The sequence below is a fragment of the Mesoplodon mirus genome (genome assembly GCF_964341445.2).
Source record: "Mesoplodon mirus genome assembly, chromosome: 11".
Taxonomy (NCBI): domain Eukaryota; kingdom Metazoa; phylum Chordata; class Mammalia; order Artiodactyla; family Ziphiidae; genus Mesoplodon; species Mesoplodon mirus.
The window spans coordinates 85,401,473-85,425,430 of record NC_138987.1 but is presented as its reverse complement, the minus strand read 5'-3'; the positions used below and the strand labels follow the sequence as shown (position 1 = coordinate 85,425,430).

General features: G+C 37.7%; 1 protein-coding gene across 1 annotated transcript in view; it reads right to left on the bottom strand.

Moving 5' to 3' along the window:
- Positions 1 to 7,595: 7,595 nt before the first annotated feature.
- The window catches only part of ST8SIA1 (ST8 alpha-N-acetyl-neuraminide alpha-2,8-sialyltransferase 1), a gene marked incomplete at both ends in the record, with an annotated part of 155,101 nt that continues 138,738 nt past the window's right edge, over positions 7,596 to 23,958 (bottom strand). Inside the window, one exon of the mRNA XM_082634583.1 lies at positions 7,596 to 8,082. Within this exon, the coding sequence (XP_082490709.1) occupies positions 7,596 to 8,082 (487 nt within the window). The remainder of the gene's footprint in view (positions 8,083 to 23,958) is intronic.

Below are 23,958 nucleotides of genomic sequence, written 5' to 3'. Positions count from 1 at the left end.
TTTCAGTGGAGCTCTCCTTGTCTGTTCTCGCTCCCTTCCTTCTAGTGTCTCTGACTTTGATGTATCCCAGTGGCCATCAGTCATCACAAATTGTGAATCCTATATATTATGAAAGAGTTGTCTCTAGTAACCTACCAACAAGAAAGCCCAAAGGATTGGTGCTAAAGAATGAATGAGAAACAGAAAAAAAAATTGTTTCCTTGATTCCACGAATGCTAGAATTTGCTGGAAAAACAAACATTTTTAGTCTATGTGTCCCCCTGTGGCTATCACCTAAGGCGTTCCCTATGAGAAGGTTCTACTACTTCAACAAAGGATATTTACATACTGTTATCAGACGTCTCCAAGGCCTATATACTATTGTGCATTTATATAAAATAGTCACATTCACTACACTTATAAGAGTTCTTGCTGATGATAAAGATACAACTTGGAACAAACATGGTTACACCTCTACAGTGATGGGGTACACGAAGGAAATACACAAGGAAGTGGGAGCCAAGCCAGAAAAAGTTAAGGCACCCTCTGCCACCCCCCCACCAGGTCAGCCATCTTTTTCTTTTCAATGGGCATAACTAATGCAAGGGGTGTGTGTGTGTTTACACTAGAACACAGGGGAGAAAATACATCTATGTCTGCCTAAGTAATCATGAATATAAAAGCTTTTTACTGAGGTATAATTTTGGAAGCAGTGCACTAAAGCTAACTCTATGCATAGCAAAGGGTGATCATGTTTCAAAGGGTCAAGTTCAAGGTAACACTTCCTACTATCGCTGCTGCATCATGACAAAAGATTTAAATAATCTTATTTTGGGAGTACGCATCAAAGTGGAGATGGAAGAGGGGTGTGAGAATGGGAGTGTTTGCATATTCAGGCTCAGACACCAAGGAAAGCCCAACTTGGAGAGGGCAGAAAGGGGGGGGGTAGCATTTAGACCGTGAGGGTCCAAGTAGGTAAATAAGTGCCACTTCTGCTTTCTTCCCTAAGCATCTCACAGTCTCACGCTGCTTTCTCCAGTGTCTTTCCATCATTAGCCATAACAACTGCATGACAATGTATTTCCTTTAAAATGTTTTGAAAAGGTTCTTGAGGCTGACACAAGGACAGCAGCCTCTGTGCTCTCTCTTTGCTGCACACTAAGATCCTTCCCAGTGGTCCCTCTCTATTAAAGCCCTGATTTTTATCTGTATCTTTTTCATTTTGGTTAAACCTCTTTTTTAAGATTACAATTTTCCATTTCTCTTACTATGTAGAGAAAAACAGACATATCTATCTCCTGACTTTCTCTGCCCTGGATAAAAATCACATCTCTTAGATGTTTATTGGTATCATGTGAAACATAAGCTTTTAAAATGACAAATAACTGGAGAAAATCTAATTACATAGAAGCAGAAAGAGACATGATCAATATATTTAGATACTATTCTATAAAACTCCCAGATAGCTTCACATCATTGATTCTATCCCACAGCTTCAATAGAAAAGCAAATCAGAAAGAATTTTAGCACAATGTAGAGATCAATACAAACACAGGAGGTAGGTAAATTAGTGACCATAACCAAAATATAATTCCTCTTTTGTGCTTTAAAAAGTTATAGTTATGGGCTTTGGCTATCATACAAATGCTCACAAGTATTGTAAGTCAATTTATAGTAAGTTATTTACTCCTTATTTGTTAGAGATGGAAGAAATCAGAAGTGCTGGCACCAGAAAATCAGAAGAAGGAGACAGAAGCATATTATTTTTTCTTTATTGCAATGACAAGAAGAATTTTTGTGTTATGTTTGAATGAATTTTCCATTCATGTATTTATTTCAATCTCTCACCCCTAGGATGTAGGTAAAAACTTCAGAGAAGCCTAGGCTGGGGGTAAAGCCAGTAGTACCCATTTTCTTATGCTAGGAAGAAAAGGTTATAGCAATTGCAGATTCACACAAATCTCCTTTCATTTACAAAATAGGAATTTTATGTTGCTCAACCTAAACACTGTGGCTTCACATTTAGGATTTAATAAACAGACAGTCTAGGCTTCAGGATGCCTTTGGATGAGTCTCCAGGCTTTTCAAAGAGGCTATAGAACTTTCTCTAGGCTACCAGAGAACTAGTAGAACATGTGCTATCTTCCCAGCTTCAAGAACTCAGAAAATGCATCAGATTAGAGAAAAAAAGCTCTATTTTTAATAAACACTGGCAAGGCCATAATCAGGTCAGGCTGACCAGAATTCTGTCACAAGACACCCAAATTTACAGAGCACAAGTTTAAGCATCTCAGCAAATTTCCACACCAACTCTCTAGTCACAAGGCTACTAGCTTGACCCCGGAGCCAGGCCAGCTTCCTTGGTAGTTGACAGAGATAGAGAGTGCTGGAAAGCCAAGGCCAAGGGCAGAGACTTCTCTGACCCTTTGTGTCTGGAGAGCATGGGGACTGCGTTTTTCCTCCTTTGGACTTGCCTCTTCCTTGTCCCAGCACTCAATTCACTGAAGTTGTCAAAATTGCTACTTGTATTTAGTTGTTGTTACTGCTCACTTTGTAAGAGGCTTGACCTATGTTGCAGGTGCCTCGGAGTTGTCTGCACACTTCCATCCCTGCTGTGTGCCCACTAAAATCAGATCATCTCAGAGGAGACCTCTACACTGGGAAGATGAAGAAATAAAAAGCACAGTATTGGGGCTTCCCTGGTGGCGCAGTGGTTGAGAGTCCGCCTGCCGATGCAGGGGAAACGGGTTTGTGCCCCGGTCTGGGAGGATCCCACGTGCCGCGGAGCGGCTGGGCCCGTGAGCCATGGCCGCTGGGCCTGCGCGTCCGGAGCCTGTGCTCCGCAACGGGAGAGACCACGACAGTGAGAGGCCCGTGTACCGCAGGAAAAAAAAAAAAAAAAAAAGCACAGTATTTTTCTCAAGATTTATTCCTCCACATGCTCATCCTCAAGTTCCCACAAACGTCCTTATAGCTCTTGATCTTTGAAACTCTACAGACAGAGAGCAGTTATTACCTGGTTCTGGTGGGAAAGTTTTTATACAACACAGTAAGCATTTCCTGAAGTTTTCAGTGGACTGTGACTTTTTTTTCCTCTTAGGTTCCTCCTAACTAGGATTTATCAGTTAAAAATTTCACAAAGTCAGTATTTTTAAACATAGAAATGAAAACTCTAGGTGGCTGATTTTCAAAACAGGGAAATGGGAGGTGGTATATAATAAAATTACAACCTACCATAGCTGCCGACAAGAAGAAATGTTATTGATATCATTTCTATTTGAAATTATCTGTAACATTCCTGTAAATCTTTTGACTAATCTCAGAATATTTTTGGTGAATTCAGAGTCCTAGGATTTTCCCAGTTATTTTCCATGTAGATTTTTAAGCCATGTTGCCCGTTGCTTCAGGTACAAGTTATATTTAACCTAAACAAGCTTTTTACCCCAGAAAAGGGCATAAAACATCACAAAGCCAAACACAGAGTACTGTTTGAACATCTGTCACTTTGGATCATTGGATCATTTGCCCTTGTTAAAATAGCTAAAAGTGAATTCTACAGAAACAAAATCCAGGAAGCTCTCCTTAACTTCCTGTGTTACTTACAGTTTAGATGCATAATGTTGCATAAACTTGGTCAAATACTCTATATAAAGCATATGTGTCCAGTGTCCTCTTCCATATAAAAATCTTTCATACAAAAAATTACTTTTCTTTGTTATGGAATGACTTAATCCTTTAGCCATCCTCATTTGACCAAAGTCTAATTAAAATCAAACAGAGGTCATCCTTACTCATGATCCTTAACATCAGTGCAATTTTCCAGTTGGAGCTAATAAAAATAAAAATTCGCATCAGGTACTCATTTTCAGTCTCTTCAACCCCCCTTTTATGGAGCAACCTAATTTTTGTCACTAAAAAGCAATTTAAAAATTACACTGATGTCAGAGGGTGACACCTTCTCTTGGCAGATGCATCAAAAATGATGAAATACTTTCGTATTAGATGTGTCTGCCATAACTTGAATCTCTTCTGAGCTGCATCTTAAAGGTCAGTAATATTAAAATGTAATCAACCAAATTTGACAAAGAAAGAGGTCCAATTCTGAAGGTTTCAATTTCAAATAAACAAAATAAAATAATGGGAGTTTAAATTCAACTTCTTGACGTGGCACATATATACAATGGAATATTACTCGGCCATGAAAAGGAACGAAATTGAGTTATTTGTAGTGAGGTGGATGGACTTAGAGTCTGTCATACAGAGTGAAGTAAGTCAGAAAGAGAAAGACAAATACAGTATGCTAATGCATATATATGGAATCTAAAAAAATGGTACTGATGAACCTAGTGGCAGGGCAGGAATAAAGATGTAGACATAGAGAACAGACCTGAGGACACGGTGGGGGCGGTGGGAGGGGAAGCTGGGATGAAGTGAGAGAGCAGCACTGACATATATACACTACCAAATGTAAAATGGATAGCTAGTGGGAAGCAGCTACATAGCACAGGGAGATCAGCTCGGTGCTTTGTGACCACCTAGAGGGGTGGGATAGGGAGGGTGAGAGGGAGACGCAAGAGGGAGGAGATATTGGGATATATGTATACGTATAGCTGATTCATTTTGTTGTACAGCAGAAACTAACACAACATTGTAAAGCAATTATACTCCAATAAAGATGAAAAAACTAAAAAAGAATTCAACTTCTTAAGAGTAATAGAGTATGCCAGAGTACTCTGAAAGATAATTCTAGAAAGATCCTCACTTAGGAAAACACATATTTCAATAAGGATGGATATATATAACTTTATGCTACACACACGTACACACACACAGACACTCAAAACTCCTAGGTTTAGATACATCTATCTAACCACAGAAAAGGGAATATGTATGCCATACCTAAGGATTATCACTATAAAATAATGCCAAACTGTAACCTACTCTAAGAAAACATTCTCATTAAACTGTAGTCCTACTTTGAATGATGTGAGCATGTATGTGTATCCTTAACTGAAGACAATATGGAACAATCAAAATATCACTTTGGTCGAATCCAGGGTTTCTCAACCTTGGCACTATTGGCATTTTCAAGTGGGGAATTCTTTGTTGGGGGGGGCAGGGGGCGCTGCTCTGTGCATTGTAGGATGTTTAGCAGGATCCCGGGCCTCGATCCACTAGATGCTGGCAGCACCCTCCAAATCATGACAATCAAAAATGTCTCCAGACATTGCCAAGCGCCACCAGATGAGGGAGGGGAATCACCCCATTAAGAAGCCCTGATCTAATTACACTTTATCGATTTGGGCCATTTCTGTTTTGCCTTTCAGAAACCCCAAATGGACTAAAAGACTAACCATTGTACAAATCTATTGCATAAACCTAGCCCAGGAATCATACGATGTAAAATTTCCAGAAGGTATCTCCAATGGAACTGTGACACATGGGTTCTATGGAGCTCATTAGTTACATCTGAACAGTTTTAATAATTAAAGCACTAATCTGAGTGATACATATTTTATTAACTTTTATGTATGTTTTTTATTAGGCCTTTTATATTTTGATGAAACATATAGCTAAAAATATATTCCTTTTTAAGGTAGTTATTAAGTAATAACAATAGCTCAAAAGAGGAAATACATTCAGGGTTGTACACACAGCGAATATTTAATGCAACTCCCTCATAGTACATTCTCATTACATTTTTGCTGCCAAATAGGATCAAAAGAGCAAATGAGATCTGCAGAGAACCAATACTCTCAAATTCTTAACTTTCTAAGTATCAACAGAATCTGTGTTATGTCAACCAGCCATATTTTAACTGCTGATCTCTATAATAACCTCAATATTCAATCATATTTAGAAATTGGCTATTCCAATGATGTAGAATTTTTCCAAGGGCTTTGTTATCTTGGTATCTTTTATATTAACCCACCAAAAACTGCTACCTGTTTAACTGTTTTAGTCTATATTGTATACTAAGTCTCTACCATTAAAAATGAAGCAGAACTTTTGGGTACAGTTTACCTACATTTTGGTGACACTTAAAAATAAAGTTAGTGATTTCTACTGTCTCCTTTTAGATTAAGGCATCCCAAAGCACAAAGACAATGTGAGGTTTCTTTTACCTTTCTCTTACATGTAAACACATCTGACTGCTTGTAATCTGTCAACAGAGTTTGTGTGCAGTTGTGTTGAAGCTGAGATAACAAGCCTTCTAAGCAGTCCTACCTGTTACTAAGGGAATAAACAGCTACTAATTCACATCCCTTTACTGGTGTGAAGCATGCTTTGATGACCATGCTTAACACAGGACTTACTCATGAGATGTTGGGAAGAGTCGCATTGACTAAACCAATTCTGCTCATTTGGAGTGATTTGGGGGTAAGGCTTGCATCTCATACTGGTTTGAGCATTACAGCAGCATGCAGCAGGCTGGCTTCTCTCATATCAAGGTGTAGTAGGTAGTACATAATGCATTTGTAGCTCTCCAACACCAGTTACAGATTTTTGCCACCCCAGGTCATGTGGGTCCAGCTTTCATAATCACACAGGAATGAGCTTTGTTTAACAGTGTGTGTGTGAGAGAGTATGTATGAGGGTACACAAATATATGCATTCTCTGATGTGTGCATGCATATTCTTTATCTTGGAGGGAACACACCATGGTAGATAGAAAAGGATATCCCTTCCAATCTATCTTCCAGAGACTAAGCTTTACGTCATTGTGCTTTACTTCATCTCCAAACGTTAAATTATGAAGACAATTCTGCCAATTTGCAAATAAATAATGCACTCACATTTGCAGTTTTTTGCACTAAAATAATAAGAATGCAAACAGGTTACATAATGAACACCTAAAATTGAGTTTATGCCCTAAATTCTGAGGAGGGAAAGTGGCTCTTCATTCTGACAATGAATCAACCCAGACTAAATTCAACAATGCTTCACATTGTCTAAGTAGACCTGACAAAAGGGGAGAAGGTCATTCTTATTTAACATTTTTTAAATGGAAGGGAAGGGAACTCTAGTTAACATAGACTTGGTTCAACAAATCACAATAATCAGCTGTAGCATTTTGGATCCATATTATTCAGTAAGGGATTTTTAAAATCTACCCCATCACCTACTCACTGCCCTTAAATAAGGCAAAAATAAATAATAATTTTTTAAAAACCTATAGTTCTAATGTTAGTCTTAATAAGATAGTTTTTTTTTTAATTAATCCAGTTCATGTTGATAATCACTAACACTTTTACCCTGGCATTTCATTTACTATACCTTGATTAATTCCTCAGCTTCAACAACTAGAGTTTTGTCTTGTTTGTGAACTGTATCATCTCCATTTGAACCATGAAAATGTGCTTTACCAACATCATTTCATCAGCATGTTACTAGTTGCACATCCACCATGTGCTATAAAAGATTTCATAGGACATTTCACTTCTTCTTTTGTCCTTCCAGCCAACAGTAAAAGTAGAGTTCCCCTTGAGTTTTTGTTGTCGTTTTTTCCAAGTGGCCCACGCAAATCCATGAAACGACCTGACCATTCCCTTTTGGAGTCACGTAGAAAACCTAACAAAAATACCCTGGCTCAGTCCTTTCTTTTTCCACAGTCCCTAGGAAGTGGGTGGGAGTGAGGTGTCCTCACATGGGTCTAACTGCATTCTCAGTGCACCAATTTTATGAAGATACCAGAGTTGGAGAAATTCTTCCGGCATGGCATGGAAGCCAGAAAAGGGCAGGACATTATCATAGTAGTGGTGGCTGATGGGTTGTTCATGCATATTCACAGAGAAGGGCCAGAAGCCATAGATGGCCACCTCTTCACAGAGGCCCAGGGCCGCGCTCACCAGAAAGAGTCCTGTGGACAGGCGCTTGGCATGAATTCCCCTACTTTTCCAGAACTTCCCAATGCTACGCAGAAAGTTGGGGTTGGCAAAGAGCACTGTTTGATTGGCACCAACATCTGACAGTGTGTAATAAACCCGGAGGGATGGCTCTGTTCCCGTCTTCATAGAAAAGGCAGGCATGTAGATGTAACTGTGGTTATACACTTTCATGTGGTCCACAAACGTCTTTCTGGACCACAGCAGGTTCTGAAACCTATCAAAAAGAAGAAGCTCAATTAAACCTGGAGAAAAGAAACTCATCAATACCCACTCTACCATTCTTCTGATGGCCCTGATAGCTCATATCATCTCAGCAAAAAAAAGAAAAAAAAAAAAGAAAAACACTTCTCTTGTATTTAAAATCCACCTTGAACTTACCAGTTATCTCTCATCAAGTAGCCTGACTTTTCCCCACCGCAACATCTTAAACTCCAGTTAAGATTCTTTAATGAGATGCCCTCTGAACTAAAATACATTGTACATTTTGTTCTTAGAATTTACTTGCCTGGAATGTAAAAATGAGTTAATACTCATGAATTCACAAAGATTGCTGGTTGTTGGATAGGCTTTTGATAAAAGCTACTTGTGTGGTAGACGTAAGCACATGACTGGTTTTCTCATCGGCAAATAAAAGGAATCACTTCTAAGATACTTCTTACCATTGAAATTCTATAAGTATGCAGCTTAATCAGTGAATGCTATATTATAATATTACATGGAAAAAGAAAGACTTGTCTCTTTTATAAAATGCTACTAAGAGTTGCCCATATTGCTTGCTCCAAAGAACTCCTCTTTCCTGTTCTTTCAGTTTGGATTACATAGAAAGAGGATCTCTGATTCAAATGTATTCAGCTAAAATTAATGGTACACATCCTATGCATCAGGCATTGTGGAAGTACAATTTTAATGACCCAATTTTTGATCTCAGGAAATTCCAGTCCAATTGTGAAACAAAAATATAAGTGAGCACAATATAATGTTCTAAGTACAACCGTTGATATTTGTATAAATTACTATGGAATACAGATGAAAAAATAATTCTGCCTTGGGAGAGAGAGTGGGTTCCAAGAAAGCTACAGAGAGGGGATGACATTTAAATACATCTCCTTAGGGGAACAACAGGAAGAACAACCACTAAACTATAAAGGACACTTTGGTCATAGGCAAGGGTGCAGTGTCCTGAAACAATGATGAGGATTCTGTGTCCCTGGAACGAGCGAGACAGGGATTGTGGAGGCAGTGATGGGAGATGAGGTACGTTGCAAAAACCCTTGTGTCTCTAATTTGTTTGGGCTGCACTCTGTGACGACTGAGAACCTTCACAGAAGTGAGTACTTACAGCACTTACTATCTGGACTACAAATATTTCATCATTTGTTTAGTTGTCAATCTGTGTCAAAAAAAGTGACTCTGGTGATCTGGGGAAGGAAGAGTCTGGTGGCCTGGAGACCAGTTAAGAGGTTGCTGATGTAGCTCAAGTGAAAAAAGACAAAAAGACGGTGAGTGCCTTGTAACTTCTTGTTCTTTCACAAACGGAAGTCACCTGTCTTGGGTTATGTGCAGGTGAAGAAGCAGCATTTGAGAATAGAATTCAGCCACTACCAGCAGAGGGAAGTCTGGCCTGACAGGTTGACAGGGCTCATCAGAAATATGTGAAACTGAAATTCTGAATACACAAATCCACAGGATTTTATGTCGCAATCAATGTTATGAACTCTGCCTGCCAAGAAAGATGTTCTTCTTAAGCCCAAAGGAGGGGAAATGATCCTCAAGTTTTCTTCATGTCCTTGATTCAGCAGCCTGCCTTAGCAATTTTCCCTAGGCTCTGACAGACAAGTGACAACAGGGTTTTTAGGTGCAATAACTTTACCCTAAAAGAAGGCAAGGAAGACACTGATCCATACTCTGGAGCTGGGCTAGCCTCTCCAACACAAACTCCTGCTTCTCAACTTCAATAGGCTCTGTTTAACAATTATTAAACATTGCCCGCCCATATTTGCTGCTCACTAACACTTTCCCAATCGTGTAGATACACCCTGCAGATAACTTCCTACTTCATCTGAACTATGGTTCTCAAACTTTAGTTAGAATAACCTGTATCACAGATTCCTAGATTCTGCTGAGAGTGATACAGGGAGTTGAATTTTTACCTAGCATTCCCTGATGATTCTGATGCAGGTGTCCGGGAGCTATACTTATTTAGAAGATCGACACCATCAATGTAAGCTATCTAACTCTCTGCACCTTTCCCTCAGCATCTCTTTCTTTACATCTTCTAATTTTGTCCTTGCTCCTTCCTCCTCTCTGAGTCTTCTCCTCTGTGAAACAGGCTGTTTCACACCCCCTAGTGGGTCTCCCCTCTTTAAAACAATGAACCTCTCCATCTCTACTGAATTATTCCCTTCTATCTTCTAAACATGGCTCTAACTTAATAAAAGAAAATTCAACATAAGCCCAGAGTGTTCCCAGAGCTACCCTCTAGTTCTCTCATTTCACCATCAACATCCTAGAATAGTTAGTACACTTCTGCTTGTTCCCTTTCTTGCTTCCATTCCCTTCTTATTGCTGTGCAGAATGGTTTCTATTCCACAGGGCTCTTCTGGCTGAAGGAACCTCCTTATTTTTGTAGTGGACTACATACTAATGAGAATTACAGAGAGCTCCAATAAAATCGAGGCAATTGATTTTATGAACTCTGTCTTAAAGCTGACTGATTACTTTTTTTTTTTTTTTTTGGCGGTACGTGGGCCTCTCACCGTTGTGGCCAATCCCGTTGCAGAGCACAGGCTCCGGATGCGCAGGCTCAGCAGCCATGGCTCATGGGCCCAGCCGCTCCGTGGCATGTGGGATATTCCCGGACTGGGGCACGAAACCGTGTCCCCTGCATCGGCAGGTAGACTCTCAACCACTGCGCCACCAGGGAAGCCCTGACTGATTATTCTTGAAGAAGGTAGTTTTCCTTCCTTGAGTTTTAACTTTGAAAAGGAACACACATCTTGGATTTACTGTACTCCTAATTTTATTGGCATGGTTTAAAAAACAGCTTATATATTATGTTTTAGTATTTTTATCTACCTCATTCTTCAGAATAGCTCAGAATTGTTGTATATTGTATGAGTGGAAACCTATTAAATAATAATTGAAAAAGAAGAAAAATGAAACTGACCAGTCAATAAAGTATTAAAAATAGAAGTGATTAATATATAAAGAATATGGGCACACAATAGAAAAATATAACACAAAGTACAAAAATATAGCACATTTGACAAATGAATTTAATATGTGATAATAGAAACAATGATGAAATTTTTTAAATTAGTTAATAAACAACGTCAAGATAACTAGTTAATAATTTGGAAATTTGAGGGGGGACAGATTCATACTTGACAAGAAAATTTTTTAAAATTTCAAGATACGTAAGATAAATATTTAAAGTCTACATAAAGAAAACAAGAAAAACTAAAGAAAACAATTGTGAACTTACCATTTACAAAATATCTTCTACAAAGGAAAATATTGACAAAATTGATTAGGTTAAGATGTGAAATTTCATTACCACAAAAAAGAAGATAACTGAAATAAAAAAGGAAATGACTCCAAAAAATATTTTCAGCCAACATGACAAATAGAATGTTAATACTGACAACATTATAGTCTAAATATATTGGTATATTGACATGAAAATGGACAAAAATACAGACAATAAAAGGGAATTGTGATTAATAAAATGTTCAGCTTCAGGTTGCCAGTCAAGATGAAAACTGAATAGAATCAGGGAAGGTAAGGGCCCAGCTCTCCCCTCCTAGAACAAATCTCTAGAAATAAGAGAAAATATGTTTTTTTAAAAAAATCTACATTTATTCTAAAAAAAGAAAAGAAGGCAAAACTTCAGTCAATCCCCACATCTGGAATACTTCTGAAAACAGAAAGCTTATAGAAGGAAAACAGAACATAAACTAACTTGCCAAGCATTACTCCAAAAGGTAGTTGTGCCCTATTCCTTAAGGCAGGAGATACTGGAGAAGGTGGGTGTCTTGGAACAATCAACAAGGTTATTGTTCAGATTATAGGGCAGCAGGAACATGCAGGTGGGTAGAACCTTAAAATCCCACACTGGCCAATTGTCACTGTGTGTAGTGGAGAGGTAGTGTCAGCCTCTAGGGAGGAACAGTGGCTTTGTGCCCAGATGATACTTGGCCCAGTCCACAGGAAACTGGGGATTCTTTTCAATTCATACAGTATTGGCAGCCAGGCCAATGGAGGGCCAAGAGAGAGACCTGTAGATTATGACACTTGGGAGTCACCCAAGAGAAAGCCACCTTGCCGCCTTCTCTTCAACTGAGAGTGAAGCCCACCTGTCAACAGGTCCAATCTCTGCACAGAGCTTCCAGTCTCCAAACAAGAACAGATAGTCAAGATCAGAAGACATTGAAGGAAAGCCTCCAACACGAAAGTCAGAGAACAGAATGGAAGAACGAAAGAACTCAGAAAAAACCAAGATCACTAAAGAGGCAGAAGAAAACTCTTAAAAGTCTATAATTAGTTTGTTTAGAAATATTAATTATTAATTATTAACTAATATTTTCACCCATAACTAAGACTTAGATGCTATAAAATGAAAAAAAAAAATTAGGTAATAAGAAAGAGCTGTTAGTAACTAGAATAGATAACAACAGATGGATTCTGGTAAAGGAAATCTCCAGGAAGACAGTTTACACAGCAGGCTGAGAAAGCCATCAATCAGATTCTATGAGAGAAAAAGATAGTTTCTAAAAGGATGTCTATACATAGAGAATCCTAAAGATGCTACCAGAAAACTACTAGAGCTAATCAACAAATTTGGTAAAGTAGCAGGATACAAAATTAATGCACAGAAATCTCTGGCATTCCTACACACTAATGATGAAAAATCTGAAACAGAAATTAAGGAAACACTCCCATTTACTATTGCAACAAAAAGAATAAAATACCTAGGAATAAACCTACCTAAGGAGACAAAAGACCTGTATGCAGAAAATTATAAGACACTGATGAAAGAAATTAAAGATGATACAAACAGATGGAGAAATATACCATGTTCTTGGATTGGAAGAATCAACATTGTGAAAATGACTCTACTACCCAAAGCAATCTACAGATTCAATGCAATCCCTATCAAACTACCAATGACATTTTTCACAGAACTAGAACAAAAAATTTCACAATTTGTATGGAAACACAAAAGACCCTGAATAGCCAAAGCAATCTTGAGAACGAAAAACGTAGCTGGAGGAATCAGGCTCCTGGACTTCAGAATATACTACAAAGCTACAGTAATCAAGACAGTATGGTACTGGCACAAAAACAGAAAGATAGATCAATGGAACAGGATAGAAAGCCCAGAGATAAACCCATGCACATATGGTCACCTTATTTTGATAAAGGAGGCAAGAACATACAATGGAGAAAAGACAGCCTCTTCAATAAGTGGTGCTGGGAAAACTGGACAGCTACATGTAAAAGAATGAAATTAGAACACTCACTAACACCATACACAAAAATAACCTCAAAATGGATTAAAGACCTAAATGTAAGGCCAGACACTATAAAACTCTTAGAGGAAAACAGAGGAAGAACACTCTTTGACATAAATCACAACAAGATCCTTTTTGACCCACGTCCTAGAGAAATGGAAATAAAAACAAAAATAAACAAATGGGACCTAATGAAACTTAAAACCTTTTGCACAGCAAAGGAAACCATAAACAAGATGAAAAGACCACCCTGAGAATGGGAGAAATATTTACAAATGAAGCAACTGACAGAGGATTAATCTCCAAAATTTACAAGCAGCTCATGCAGCTCAATATCAAAAAACCAAACAACCCAATCTCAAAATGGGCAGAAGACCTAAATAGACATTTCTCCAAAGAAGATATACAGATTGCCAACAAACACATGAAAGGATGCTCAACATCCCTAATCATTAGAGAAATGCAAATCAAAACTACAATGAGGTATCACCTCACACCAGTCAGAATGGCCATCATCAAAAAATCTACAAACAATAAATTCTGGAGAGAGTGTGGAGAAAAGCGAACCCTCTTGCACTGTTGGTGGGAATGTAAATTGATACAGCCACTATGGAGAACAGTATGGAGGTTCCTCAAAAAACTAAAAATAGAACTACCAAATGACCCAGCAATCCCACTACTGGTCATATACCTTGAGAAAACCATAACTGAAAAAGAGTCATGTACCACAATGTTCCCTGCAGCTCTATTTACAATAGCCAGGACATGGAAGCAACCTAAGTGTCCATCAACAGATGAATGGATAAAGAAGATGTGGCACATGTATACATGGAATACTACTCAGCCATAAAAAGAAACTGAGTTATTTGTAGTGAGGTGGATGGACCTAGAGTCTGTCATACAGAGTGAAGTAAGTCAGAAAGAGAAAAACAAATACCGTATGTTAACACATATATAAGGAATCTTAAAAAAAAAAAAAGGTTCTGAAGAACCTAGGGGCAGGACAGGAATAAAGAGGCAGATGTAGAGAATGGACTTAAGGACATGGGGAGGGGGAAGGGTAAGCTGGGATGAAGTGAGAGAGTGGCATGGACATGTATACACTACCAAATGTAAAATAGATAGCTAGTGGGAAACAGCCACATAGCACAGGGAAATCAGCTAGGTGCTTTGTGACCACCTAGAGGGGTGGGATACGGAGGGTGGGAGAGAGACACAAGAGGGAGGGGATATGGGGATGTGTGTATATGTATAGCTGATTCACTTTGCTATAAAGCAGAAACTAACACACCATTGTAAAGCAATTATACTCCAGTAAAGATGTTTTTAAAAAAGCAAAAATAAAGAGGGCAAAAAAGAAAAAAAGAAACGAAATTGATTTATATGTAGTGAGGTGGATGGACCTAGAGTCTGTCATACAGAGTGAAGTAAGTCAGAAAGAGAAAAACAAATACCGCATGCTAACAAAAAAATAAATGAATAAATAAATAAAAGGATGTCTCAACAACAAAAAAGTGACCCTGACAGACTAGCAGTAATGAAAGAAGATTTGCAGCTCTAATGGGAGTCTGGAGATGAATTAGTGATTGTTGCATGGAAAGCCTTTATTTACTCTGGGGAAAAATTAAAAGTTGAACCAGATATTAAATACTTGTAATAGACTTTTTGTCTCAGATGTGAACAGTACTTAGATAGACATTAAGGTAAGCACTGACTATTGATTTGATTGTGATATACCTGGATTGAGAGATCAAGAAAGTGTAAGTGTGTATGGGGGAGTGGTGCTGTGAGGAGCACTTTAAGAGAGAAAAATATTAATTTTTCCATAAGAAATCTATAGATAAATGGAAAAAATTTTAATTGCAATTAAGCAGGCTGCTTTAAAATGTAACAAGAGAAAAATCAGCTAGAGAAGTTGAAGGCCTTGGAACATTTCTTGGGGGAGTGCATGACAGGAGATTGCTGCTTTCTATTTGAAAGCAGTCGTATTATTTGATCTTGAAAACTATGTATTATACACATAATATTTTGGTAAAATAGATATTAAATTTTTTAACTCATAAAAATAGAAAATAAAGAATATATATATGTATAACTGAATCACTTTGCTGTACAGCAAAAATTAACAAAACATTGTCAATCAACTATACTTCAATAAAATAAATTAAAAATATAAACTAATGTATATTGATCCAATAAACAATACCACCCAAAAGTGTAACAGTCAAGAAACTTTATGCACCTAACAAGATAGTTTCAAAATATATTTAGCAAAACTGCTTAAAATTCAGATAGATAGGTATTCACAAACCCACAATCATAATTAAGTCTTTAATTTTAAAATGTCTATTATTTTTAAACATGAATAGAAAGTTTCTAAAATGACCATATTATGTCACAAAAGAAAATATATAGTATGATATATATACATAAATATATTAAAACAATTATTATCATAAAGTCCAGATCATCAACCACATAAAAATATACATACTGCACTGGAAAACATATTTCAAGTATGTTTACAAGGGGAAGTCAATATTTACAGTCGATATAATTACCTATCTAGAATATATAAGAGAACCAACTGAAAAATTATTTATTAAAACCAATAAAGTCTAGATCAACTTCTAAAAATCCATAGTTAAACTAGGAGAGAACTTCCTCAGCTTGATAAAAAATATCTATAAGAAACCTACACCTAACATAATACTTTATGGTGAGAAACTTGAAGCTCTCCCACTAACATTGGGAACAAGTCAAGGATGTCTCCAAGTCAAGAATCTCACCACTACTTTCGACATTATACTGGAAGTCATTGTTAATACAATTAGATATGAAAAGGAAGTGAAAGGTATACAGACTGAGAAGGAATAAAAAGAACTGTCTTTTCAGATGACATGTAGAAAATCTGAAAGAATTGAAAATGCTCCTAGAACTAATAAGGTTGCAGGATACAGGGTTAATATACAAAAGTCAATTGCTTTCATATATATCAGTAATAACAAGTGGAATTTGAAATAAAAAACACAATACAATTTATACTAGCAGCACCCAAAATGAAATACTTAGGCATATATCTAACAAAATATGTACAAGGTCTATGTGAGGAAAACTACAAAACTCTAGTGAACTAAATAAAATCGAGGAACTAAATAAATGGAGAGACATCACATGTTTACAAATAAGAAGACTCAATATTCTCAAGATGTCAGTTCTTCCCAACTTGACTTATAGATTCAGTGCAACCCCAATCAAAATCCCAGCAAGTTCTTTTGTGGACATCAACAAATTGATTCTAAAATTTATATGGAGAGGCAAAAGACTGAGAGTAGCCAATACAATATTGAAGGAGAAGAATGAAGTTGGAGGACTGACACTACCCAACTTCAACACTTACTATAAAGGTACAGAAATCAAGACAGTATGGAATTGGTAAAAGAATAAATAGATCAATGTAACAGAATGGGGAGCCCAGAAATAGACCCACATAAATACAGTGGGTCTTTGACAAAGGAGCAAAGTGATCTTTGACAAAGGAGCAAAGGCAACACAGTGGAACAAAGATAGTCGTTTTAACAAATGGTGCTGGAGCAAGTGGACATCCACATGCCAAAAAATGAATCTAGACACAGACTTTACACTCTTCACAAAAATTAACTCAAAATGGAACATAAACCTAAATGTAAAATGCAAAACTATAAAACTCCTAGAAGACAATGCAAGAGAAAATCTAGATGACCTTGAGTATGGCGATAACTTTTTAGATAAAACACCAAAGGCACAATCCATGAAAGAAATAATTGATAAGCTGGACTTCATTAAAATTAAGAACTTCTGCTCTGTGAAAGACAATGTCAGGAGAATGAGAAGACAAGCCACAGCCTGGGAGAAAATATATGCGAAATACGCAGCTGATAAAGAGCTGTTATCTAAAATATACAAAGAACTGCTAAAACTCAACAATAAGAAAACAAACAACTCAATTAAAAAATGGGCCAAAGACTCTGACATCTCACCAGATGGCAAATAAGCATATGAAAAGATGTTCCACATCATACATTATCAGGGATATTCAAATGAAAGCAACAATGAGATACCACTACCCATCTATGAGGATGGCCGAAATCCAGAACACTGACACCACCAAATACTTGTGAGGATGTGAAGTAACAGGAATTCTCATTCACTGCTGTTGGGAATACAACATGTATGTACGGCCACTTTGGAAGACAGTTTGGTGGTTTCTTCCAAAATTCAGCATACTCTTACCACACCATCCAGCAGTCATGCTCCTTCAACTCAAAGATGTTGAAAACTTATGTCCACATAAAAACTTGTACACATGTACTTATAGCAGCTTTATTCATAATTGTCAAAACTTGGGAGCAACCAAGATGTCCTTCAGTAGGTGAATGGATAAAGAAACTGTATTATTTCAATCCAACAGAATATGATCAACACTAAAATGAAATGAGCTATGAAGCCATTAAAAGACAGGGAGAAACCTTAAAGGCATATTATTAAGTGAAAGAAGCCAATCTGAAAGGGCTACACACTGTATGATTGCAACTATATGACATTCTGGAAAAGGCAAAGCTACAGATATAGTATAACATAAAGATCAGTGGTTGCCAGGGGTTGGAGGGGGAGAGAGGGATGAATAGGTAGAGCATGGAGGATTTTTAGGGCAGTGAAAATATTCTGTATGATACTGTAATGATGGACACATGTCACTATACATTTGTCCAAACCCATAGAATGTACAATATCAAGACTGAACTGCAATGCAAACTATGGACTTTGGGTGATTATAATGTGTTAATGTAGGTTCATCAATGGTAACAAAAGTACATCTAGTGGAAGATGTTGATAATGGGGGAGGGTAGGCATGTGTGGGGTTGGGGACATATGGGAAATCTTTGTACGTTCCTCTCAATTTTGCTGCAAACCTAAAACTGCTCTGAAAAAATAGTCTTTAAAAAATCCATAGTTTCCCTACACAAGAGCAAGCACATAGACACAGACCTACTAGAGAATGGACTTGAGGATATGGGGAGGGGGAAGGGTAAGCTGTGACAAAGTGAAAGAGCGGCATGGACATATATACACTACCAAACGTAAGGTAGATAGCTAGTGGGAAGCAGCCGCATAGCACAGGGAGATCAGCTCGGTGCTTTGTGACCGCCTGGAGGGGTGGGATAGGGAGGGTGGGAGGGAGACGCAAAAGGGAGGGGATATGGGAACATATGTATATGTATAACTGATTAAATTTGTTATAAAGCAAAAAATAAAAAAATAAAAAATAAAAATAAAAAAAGAGAAAGGAAAATAAGATTGAACAAATCTTTGATTTTTTTTTTTTTTTTTTTTTTGCGGTACGCGGGCCTCTCACTGTTGTGGTCTCTCCCGTTGCGGAGCACGGGCTCCGGATGTGCAGGCTCAGCGGCCATGGCTCGCGGGCCCGGCCGCTCTGCGGCATGTGGGATCTTCCTGGACCGGGGCACGGGCCCGTGTCCCCTGCATCGGCAGGCGGACTCTCGACCACTGCGCCACCAGGGAAGCCCCCAAATACTTGATTTTATAGGAAATAATGAAATAGATCAGAAAGTGTGAACACATGGATTTTTATGAAAGACTTTCACTTCATTAAAATTATTTTAATTTGTTTGAAAAGCAACTCCTAAAGCAAATATAATAGTATGGAATTTTGATTTTGAGATTTATTATATATATAGTAAAATACACAACAGTGACATAAAGATGTGGGTAATACATGTAATTTTACTGTTTTAAGGTTCTTATGTTTTATATTAAATGATACATTGCTAACTCTGAAAAAAAAAAAAACCATAGTATCAAAGGTTTTATTTGTAATAGCAACATGGCCTCCAACACCTTGAAAGAAACCTAAAAATAAATATATAACATTTTTATGGAGACAGTAATGAATACTGAAAGATGTTTCTCCAAATAAATGTATAGGTTCAATGCAATCTCACCAAAATTCCAATTTTTTTTTTTTTTTTTTGCGGTACGCGGGCCTCTCACTGTTGTGGCCTCTCCCGTTGTGGAGCACAGGCTCCGGACGCGCAGGCTCAGCAGCTATGGCTCACGGGCCCAGCCGCTCCGTGGCATGTGGGATCTTCCCAAACCGGGGCACGAACCCGTGTCCCCTGCATCGGCAGGTGGACTCTCAACCACTGCGCCACCAGGGAAGCCCCCAATATTATTTTAAAATAAAATTTTATATGATGAATCTAAAATTCACATGAAAGGTAAATCAATTATACATACTCAAGGCAATTTTAGACAAAAGAAGCATACAGGAAGGACTCAATTTACCAAATATCAAAACTGATTATAAAACTATAGTAATAAAAACACAACAGAATCCATGAAAGAGCAGATAATCTATAAAGAGTCTAAAAATGGAACTAGGCATATTTAGGGATTTCCTATATGATGAAAGTGACATTTCAAACCAATTCATAAAAACTGACTTCCATAAATTGTACTGGGACAACTAGCAAGCCAAATAATAGAAACTAAGATAAATTCCTCCCTCATAGTGTTCAGAAAATTAAGTTCCAGATGGAATAAAAATATATTCTAAAATTAGAAGAAAATATAAGAAAATACTTTTAAGACCTTGGGATACAAACGGCCTTGTTAAATAAGGCACTAAAAGCAAAATCCATAAAGGAAAAGATGGATAAACATGACTGCTTCAAAATTAAATATTTCTATAAGATAAAGGTTATGTAATTAATAAGACAAGCAACAGATTGAGAGAAAGTGTTTACAACATGCATAACAAAGGATTAACCGCATGCTAACACGTATTTATGGAATCTAAGAAAAAAAATTGTTCTGAAGAACGTAGAGGCAGGACAGGAATAAAGACGTAGACGTAGAGAATGGACTTGAGGACACGGGGAGGGGGAAGGGTAAGCTGGGACGAAGTGAGAGAGTGGCATGGACATATACACACTACCAAATGTAAAATAGATAGCTAGTGAGAAGCAGCTGCATAGCACAGGGAGATCAGCTCGGTGCTCTGTGACCACCTAGAGGGGTGGGATAGGGAGGGTGGGAGGGAGACGCAAGAGGGAGGAGATATGCAGATATATGTATATGTATAGCTGATTCATTTTGTTATAAAGCGGAAACTAATACACCATTGTAAAGCAATTATACTCCAATAAAGATGTTTTAAAAAAGCAAAAAACCCCCCCAAAGGATTAGTATCCAGGATACAAACAATAAAAATCAATAATATACAAATAACACAATAGACAAATGGACAATGAGCTGTCGAGTCTGAGGTGAGGAAATTCAAAGGGCCAACATACATATTAACATATGTACAACCTCACTAGCCTTCAAATTATATATTTATATCAATTTTTAAAAATTGTAACAAAACTACAGTGAAATAACAGTTTTCTACATATCCAATTGGTAAAAGTTAAGGAACATGATAATAACAAGTATTAGAAAGAGTATGAAAAAGGGGTACTTTATGCTTCAAATGGAAGTATGAATTGTTACAGTTTGGAAGGTGATTTGGCATCTTCAACATGCACACTTACTGACCCAGCACTTCTGTTTCCCTGAGGGTGCTTCTGATATTTATAGAACCTCCCTCACTTCTCTTTTAAGTCTTGGCTCAAATGTAAGCACATCAAATAAATCTTTCCTGACCACCCCATTTCTCTCACATTTGTTGCATTTGTCCATTATACCTATCACTACATGACATTTTACTACATATATACAGTAAACAAAGATATATATATATATCTTTGTTTATTGTTTGTATCCCCTTGAATGTATATAAAGAGGACTTTGTTTTGTCTACCCCTAAATCTAGAGCACTAAGAAGGGTGCCTGGCACATGGAACCAAGTTAATATTCATGAATGTTTGCTGAAGTATGCAGAAAATCAGAAACAACCTAAGTGTCCATCACTCAGGGAATGACAAAACAGTGGTATGTCCATTCCATGAATACAAGGCAATTCTTTAATAACACGACTCTATTTGTAAGGAAGCAGAAATACTTCCAAGACAAAATGTTACATGGAAATGATGAAGATGCAGAATTACTACAGCAATTTGTATAGTGGATTATCATACAGGATAAAGATATATATTTTCACATATGTATATAAATGCATGGGAAAACGTTGGAAGGATACACAATAAATTCAAAACAATGGTTACCTCTGGGGAGAGCAGTGGGTATAGGGCAGTAAAAGAGGGTCCAGCCTTATCTGGAATGCTTCTGTTCTTTAGAAGCTGAATATATTTATGTGTTACTGTGTTATTAGATATTTCCTTTTGAAAGGTCAGGCAGCTTAATATTCATATAAATGTAAAGTAAGACAATTGTGAGTTTTTAGTTTACTCTTTTCAACACACCAATAAATTAGGCCTAGGGTGTAATTTTATTCTTTTTAAGCTTTTAATATTATTATAATGTTGTCTGTACCATATAAACCACATTTACAAAAAGAGTCACAAGTTTTCAAGTTAATTTATCTTTTAAGCATATTTCATTTTAAAAGTTCACTTCTTTTACACAGAATATTTGTTCTAATTTTCTTCTCTATAACTTTTATTTGAATACTTTTCTTATTAGTTACTTCCTGTTCAAATGTTTCAGCAATTTTCCAGTAGGTTAACTCATTTCCTCCTGTTATTTACTTGCTTTTTTAATATTTTGGACTATCTGCCATGTTCATGGTTGCTGTCATTTTTCTGTGTCTTTGTGCAGCTGTTTGTTTACCCAGCTGTTGCTTCCTTTTCCTCTGTCAATGAACATTGATTTTTGTGTTGATTTACAATACTTTCCTCCTCTGGACCTTCTCATCCTACAGGGGTGCCTCTCCCACAAGAAAATATTTTACCAGATTGCAAACAACACTTCATACCAAGCTATTCCCTTCATACATAGTACATATTAAAACATGCCCTAAGAATTCAAACTTTAAAAAATATTTGCAAGATGAAGCTTCCAAACCTAAACTGGGGATGTGGCTAAGAGGAGAGAAATTTAGGACAGGCCTTTCAGAGATGGATATATCTGAACTGAATTTTGAAGACTGAGCAGAAGTTGGCTATGTACATGGAACTGAGGAGAAAGAGCATTCCTGCCTGAGAGAGCAGCCTGGGCAAAGGCACAGAGGGGAGAGAGGGGGACTTCTGGAAAATGCAAATAATTTAGCATGGTAGAGCTTTAGCACCTTGGGAGTAGCTAGTGATGAGGCTAGCTTGGTGCACAGGGCAGTATAAAAGATTGACCTACTGGGCTTCCCTGGTGGCACAGTAGTTGAGAGTCCGCCTGCCGATGCAGGCGGGTTCGTGCCCCGGTCCGGGAGGATCGCACATGCCGTGGAGCGGTTGGGCCCGTCAGCCATGGCTGCTGAGCCTGCGCGTCCGGAGCCTGTGCTCCGCAGCGGGAGAGGCCACAACAGTAAGAGGCCCGTGTACCGCAAAAAAAAAAATTGACCTACTGCCAATCACGGTTGAGATTTTACTCATAAGGAAAAATGGAGAGCATTTTTCCTCTGTGACAGAGATGATGAGGGTGCTCCCCCGGGGGCTATAGGAGAGGAAAGAGAAACTGACTTTGGTGACTGGGAGGACCACGACTTAACGTCACTAGAAAGCAGTGGTGAGGTCTAGGGGCAGTGTCCATGCTGATTTAGTATGAATGTTGCACCAGTTGTTAGATCTTTGTCCCTTCTAGGTGTGAGGATGTTTTCAGTTCTGGTGGCTCCTCTCATCATGATATACAACACAAGAGAAGGTGGTTCGAGGGGAAAGATTATTACCCAATTTTGGACCTTCTGAGCTCTGGACATAAGATCACCCAGAAGAGCAATGGACCAACATATAAAACACTGACAAATTATAGCATTTAAATGGTGGGCAAAGGGGGTAGAATTCTAGCAAAAGGTAGATGGGCAGCAAGGTGAGGGGACCCCAGGAGAGTGTTCAATAACAGAAGAGAAAAGAGTTTCAGAAGTTTGTCAACAGTGCTAGATGCTGAGAAGAGATCTAGTGAAACGAAGATAGAAAATGCTACCTGGAGATTCAGTAACACACCTGTTCTCAGTGGCATCAGCTATTTTAGTAGAAATCAATCTAGATCATGGGTTGAAAACTCAAGTGTGTCCAGGGGCTAAGCTGATTAGGAAAATATATGCAGGGGCCAAGGACAGGACAAGAGGGAGTGGATCTAGAAATGGAATGTACGTGTCCCATCTAAAGGATTTCAAATTAAAAAGAAAAAGAAAAAGAATGGCTAAGTAAAACTGTCATGCAGACCAGGTCTGGCCCGCTGGCAACAAGTCAACCCTCAAAACTTAATCATAATTCCAAATGACAATGAGACCATGAAACCACAAAATCCCTTTGAAGCAGATGAAAAAACAAATGTAGTAGATTTGGTCTCTTGTTTATGAAATTAGTGATAGTCTCAGATAAGAAATTGGAAGACCTATAATCAAATTACAGAAATAATCAACAAATTCTATTATAATGTTCTTGCTTAACACGTGTTATCTT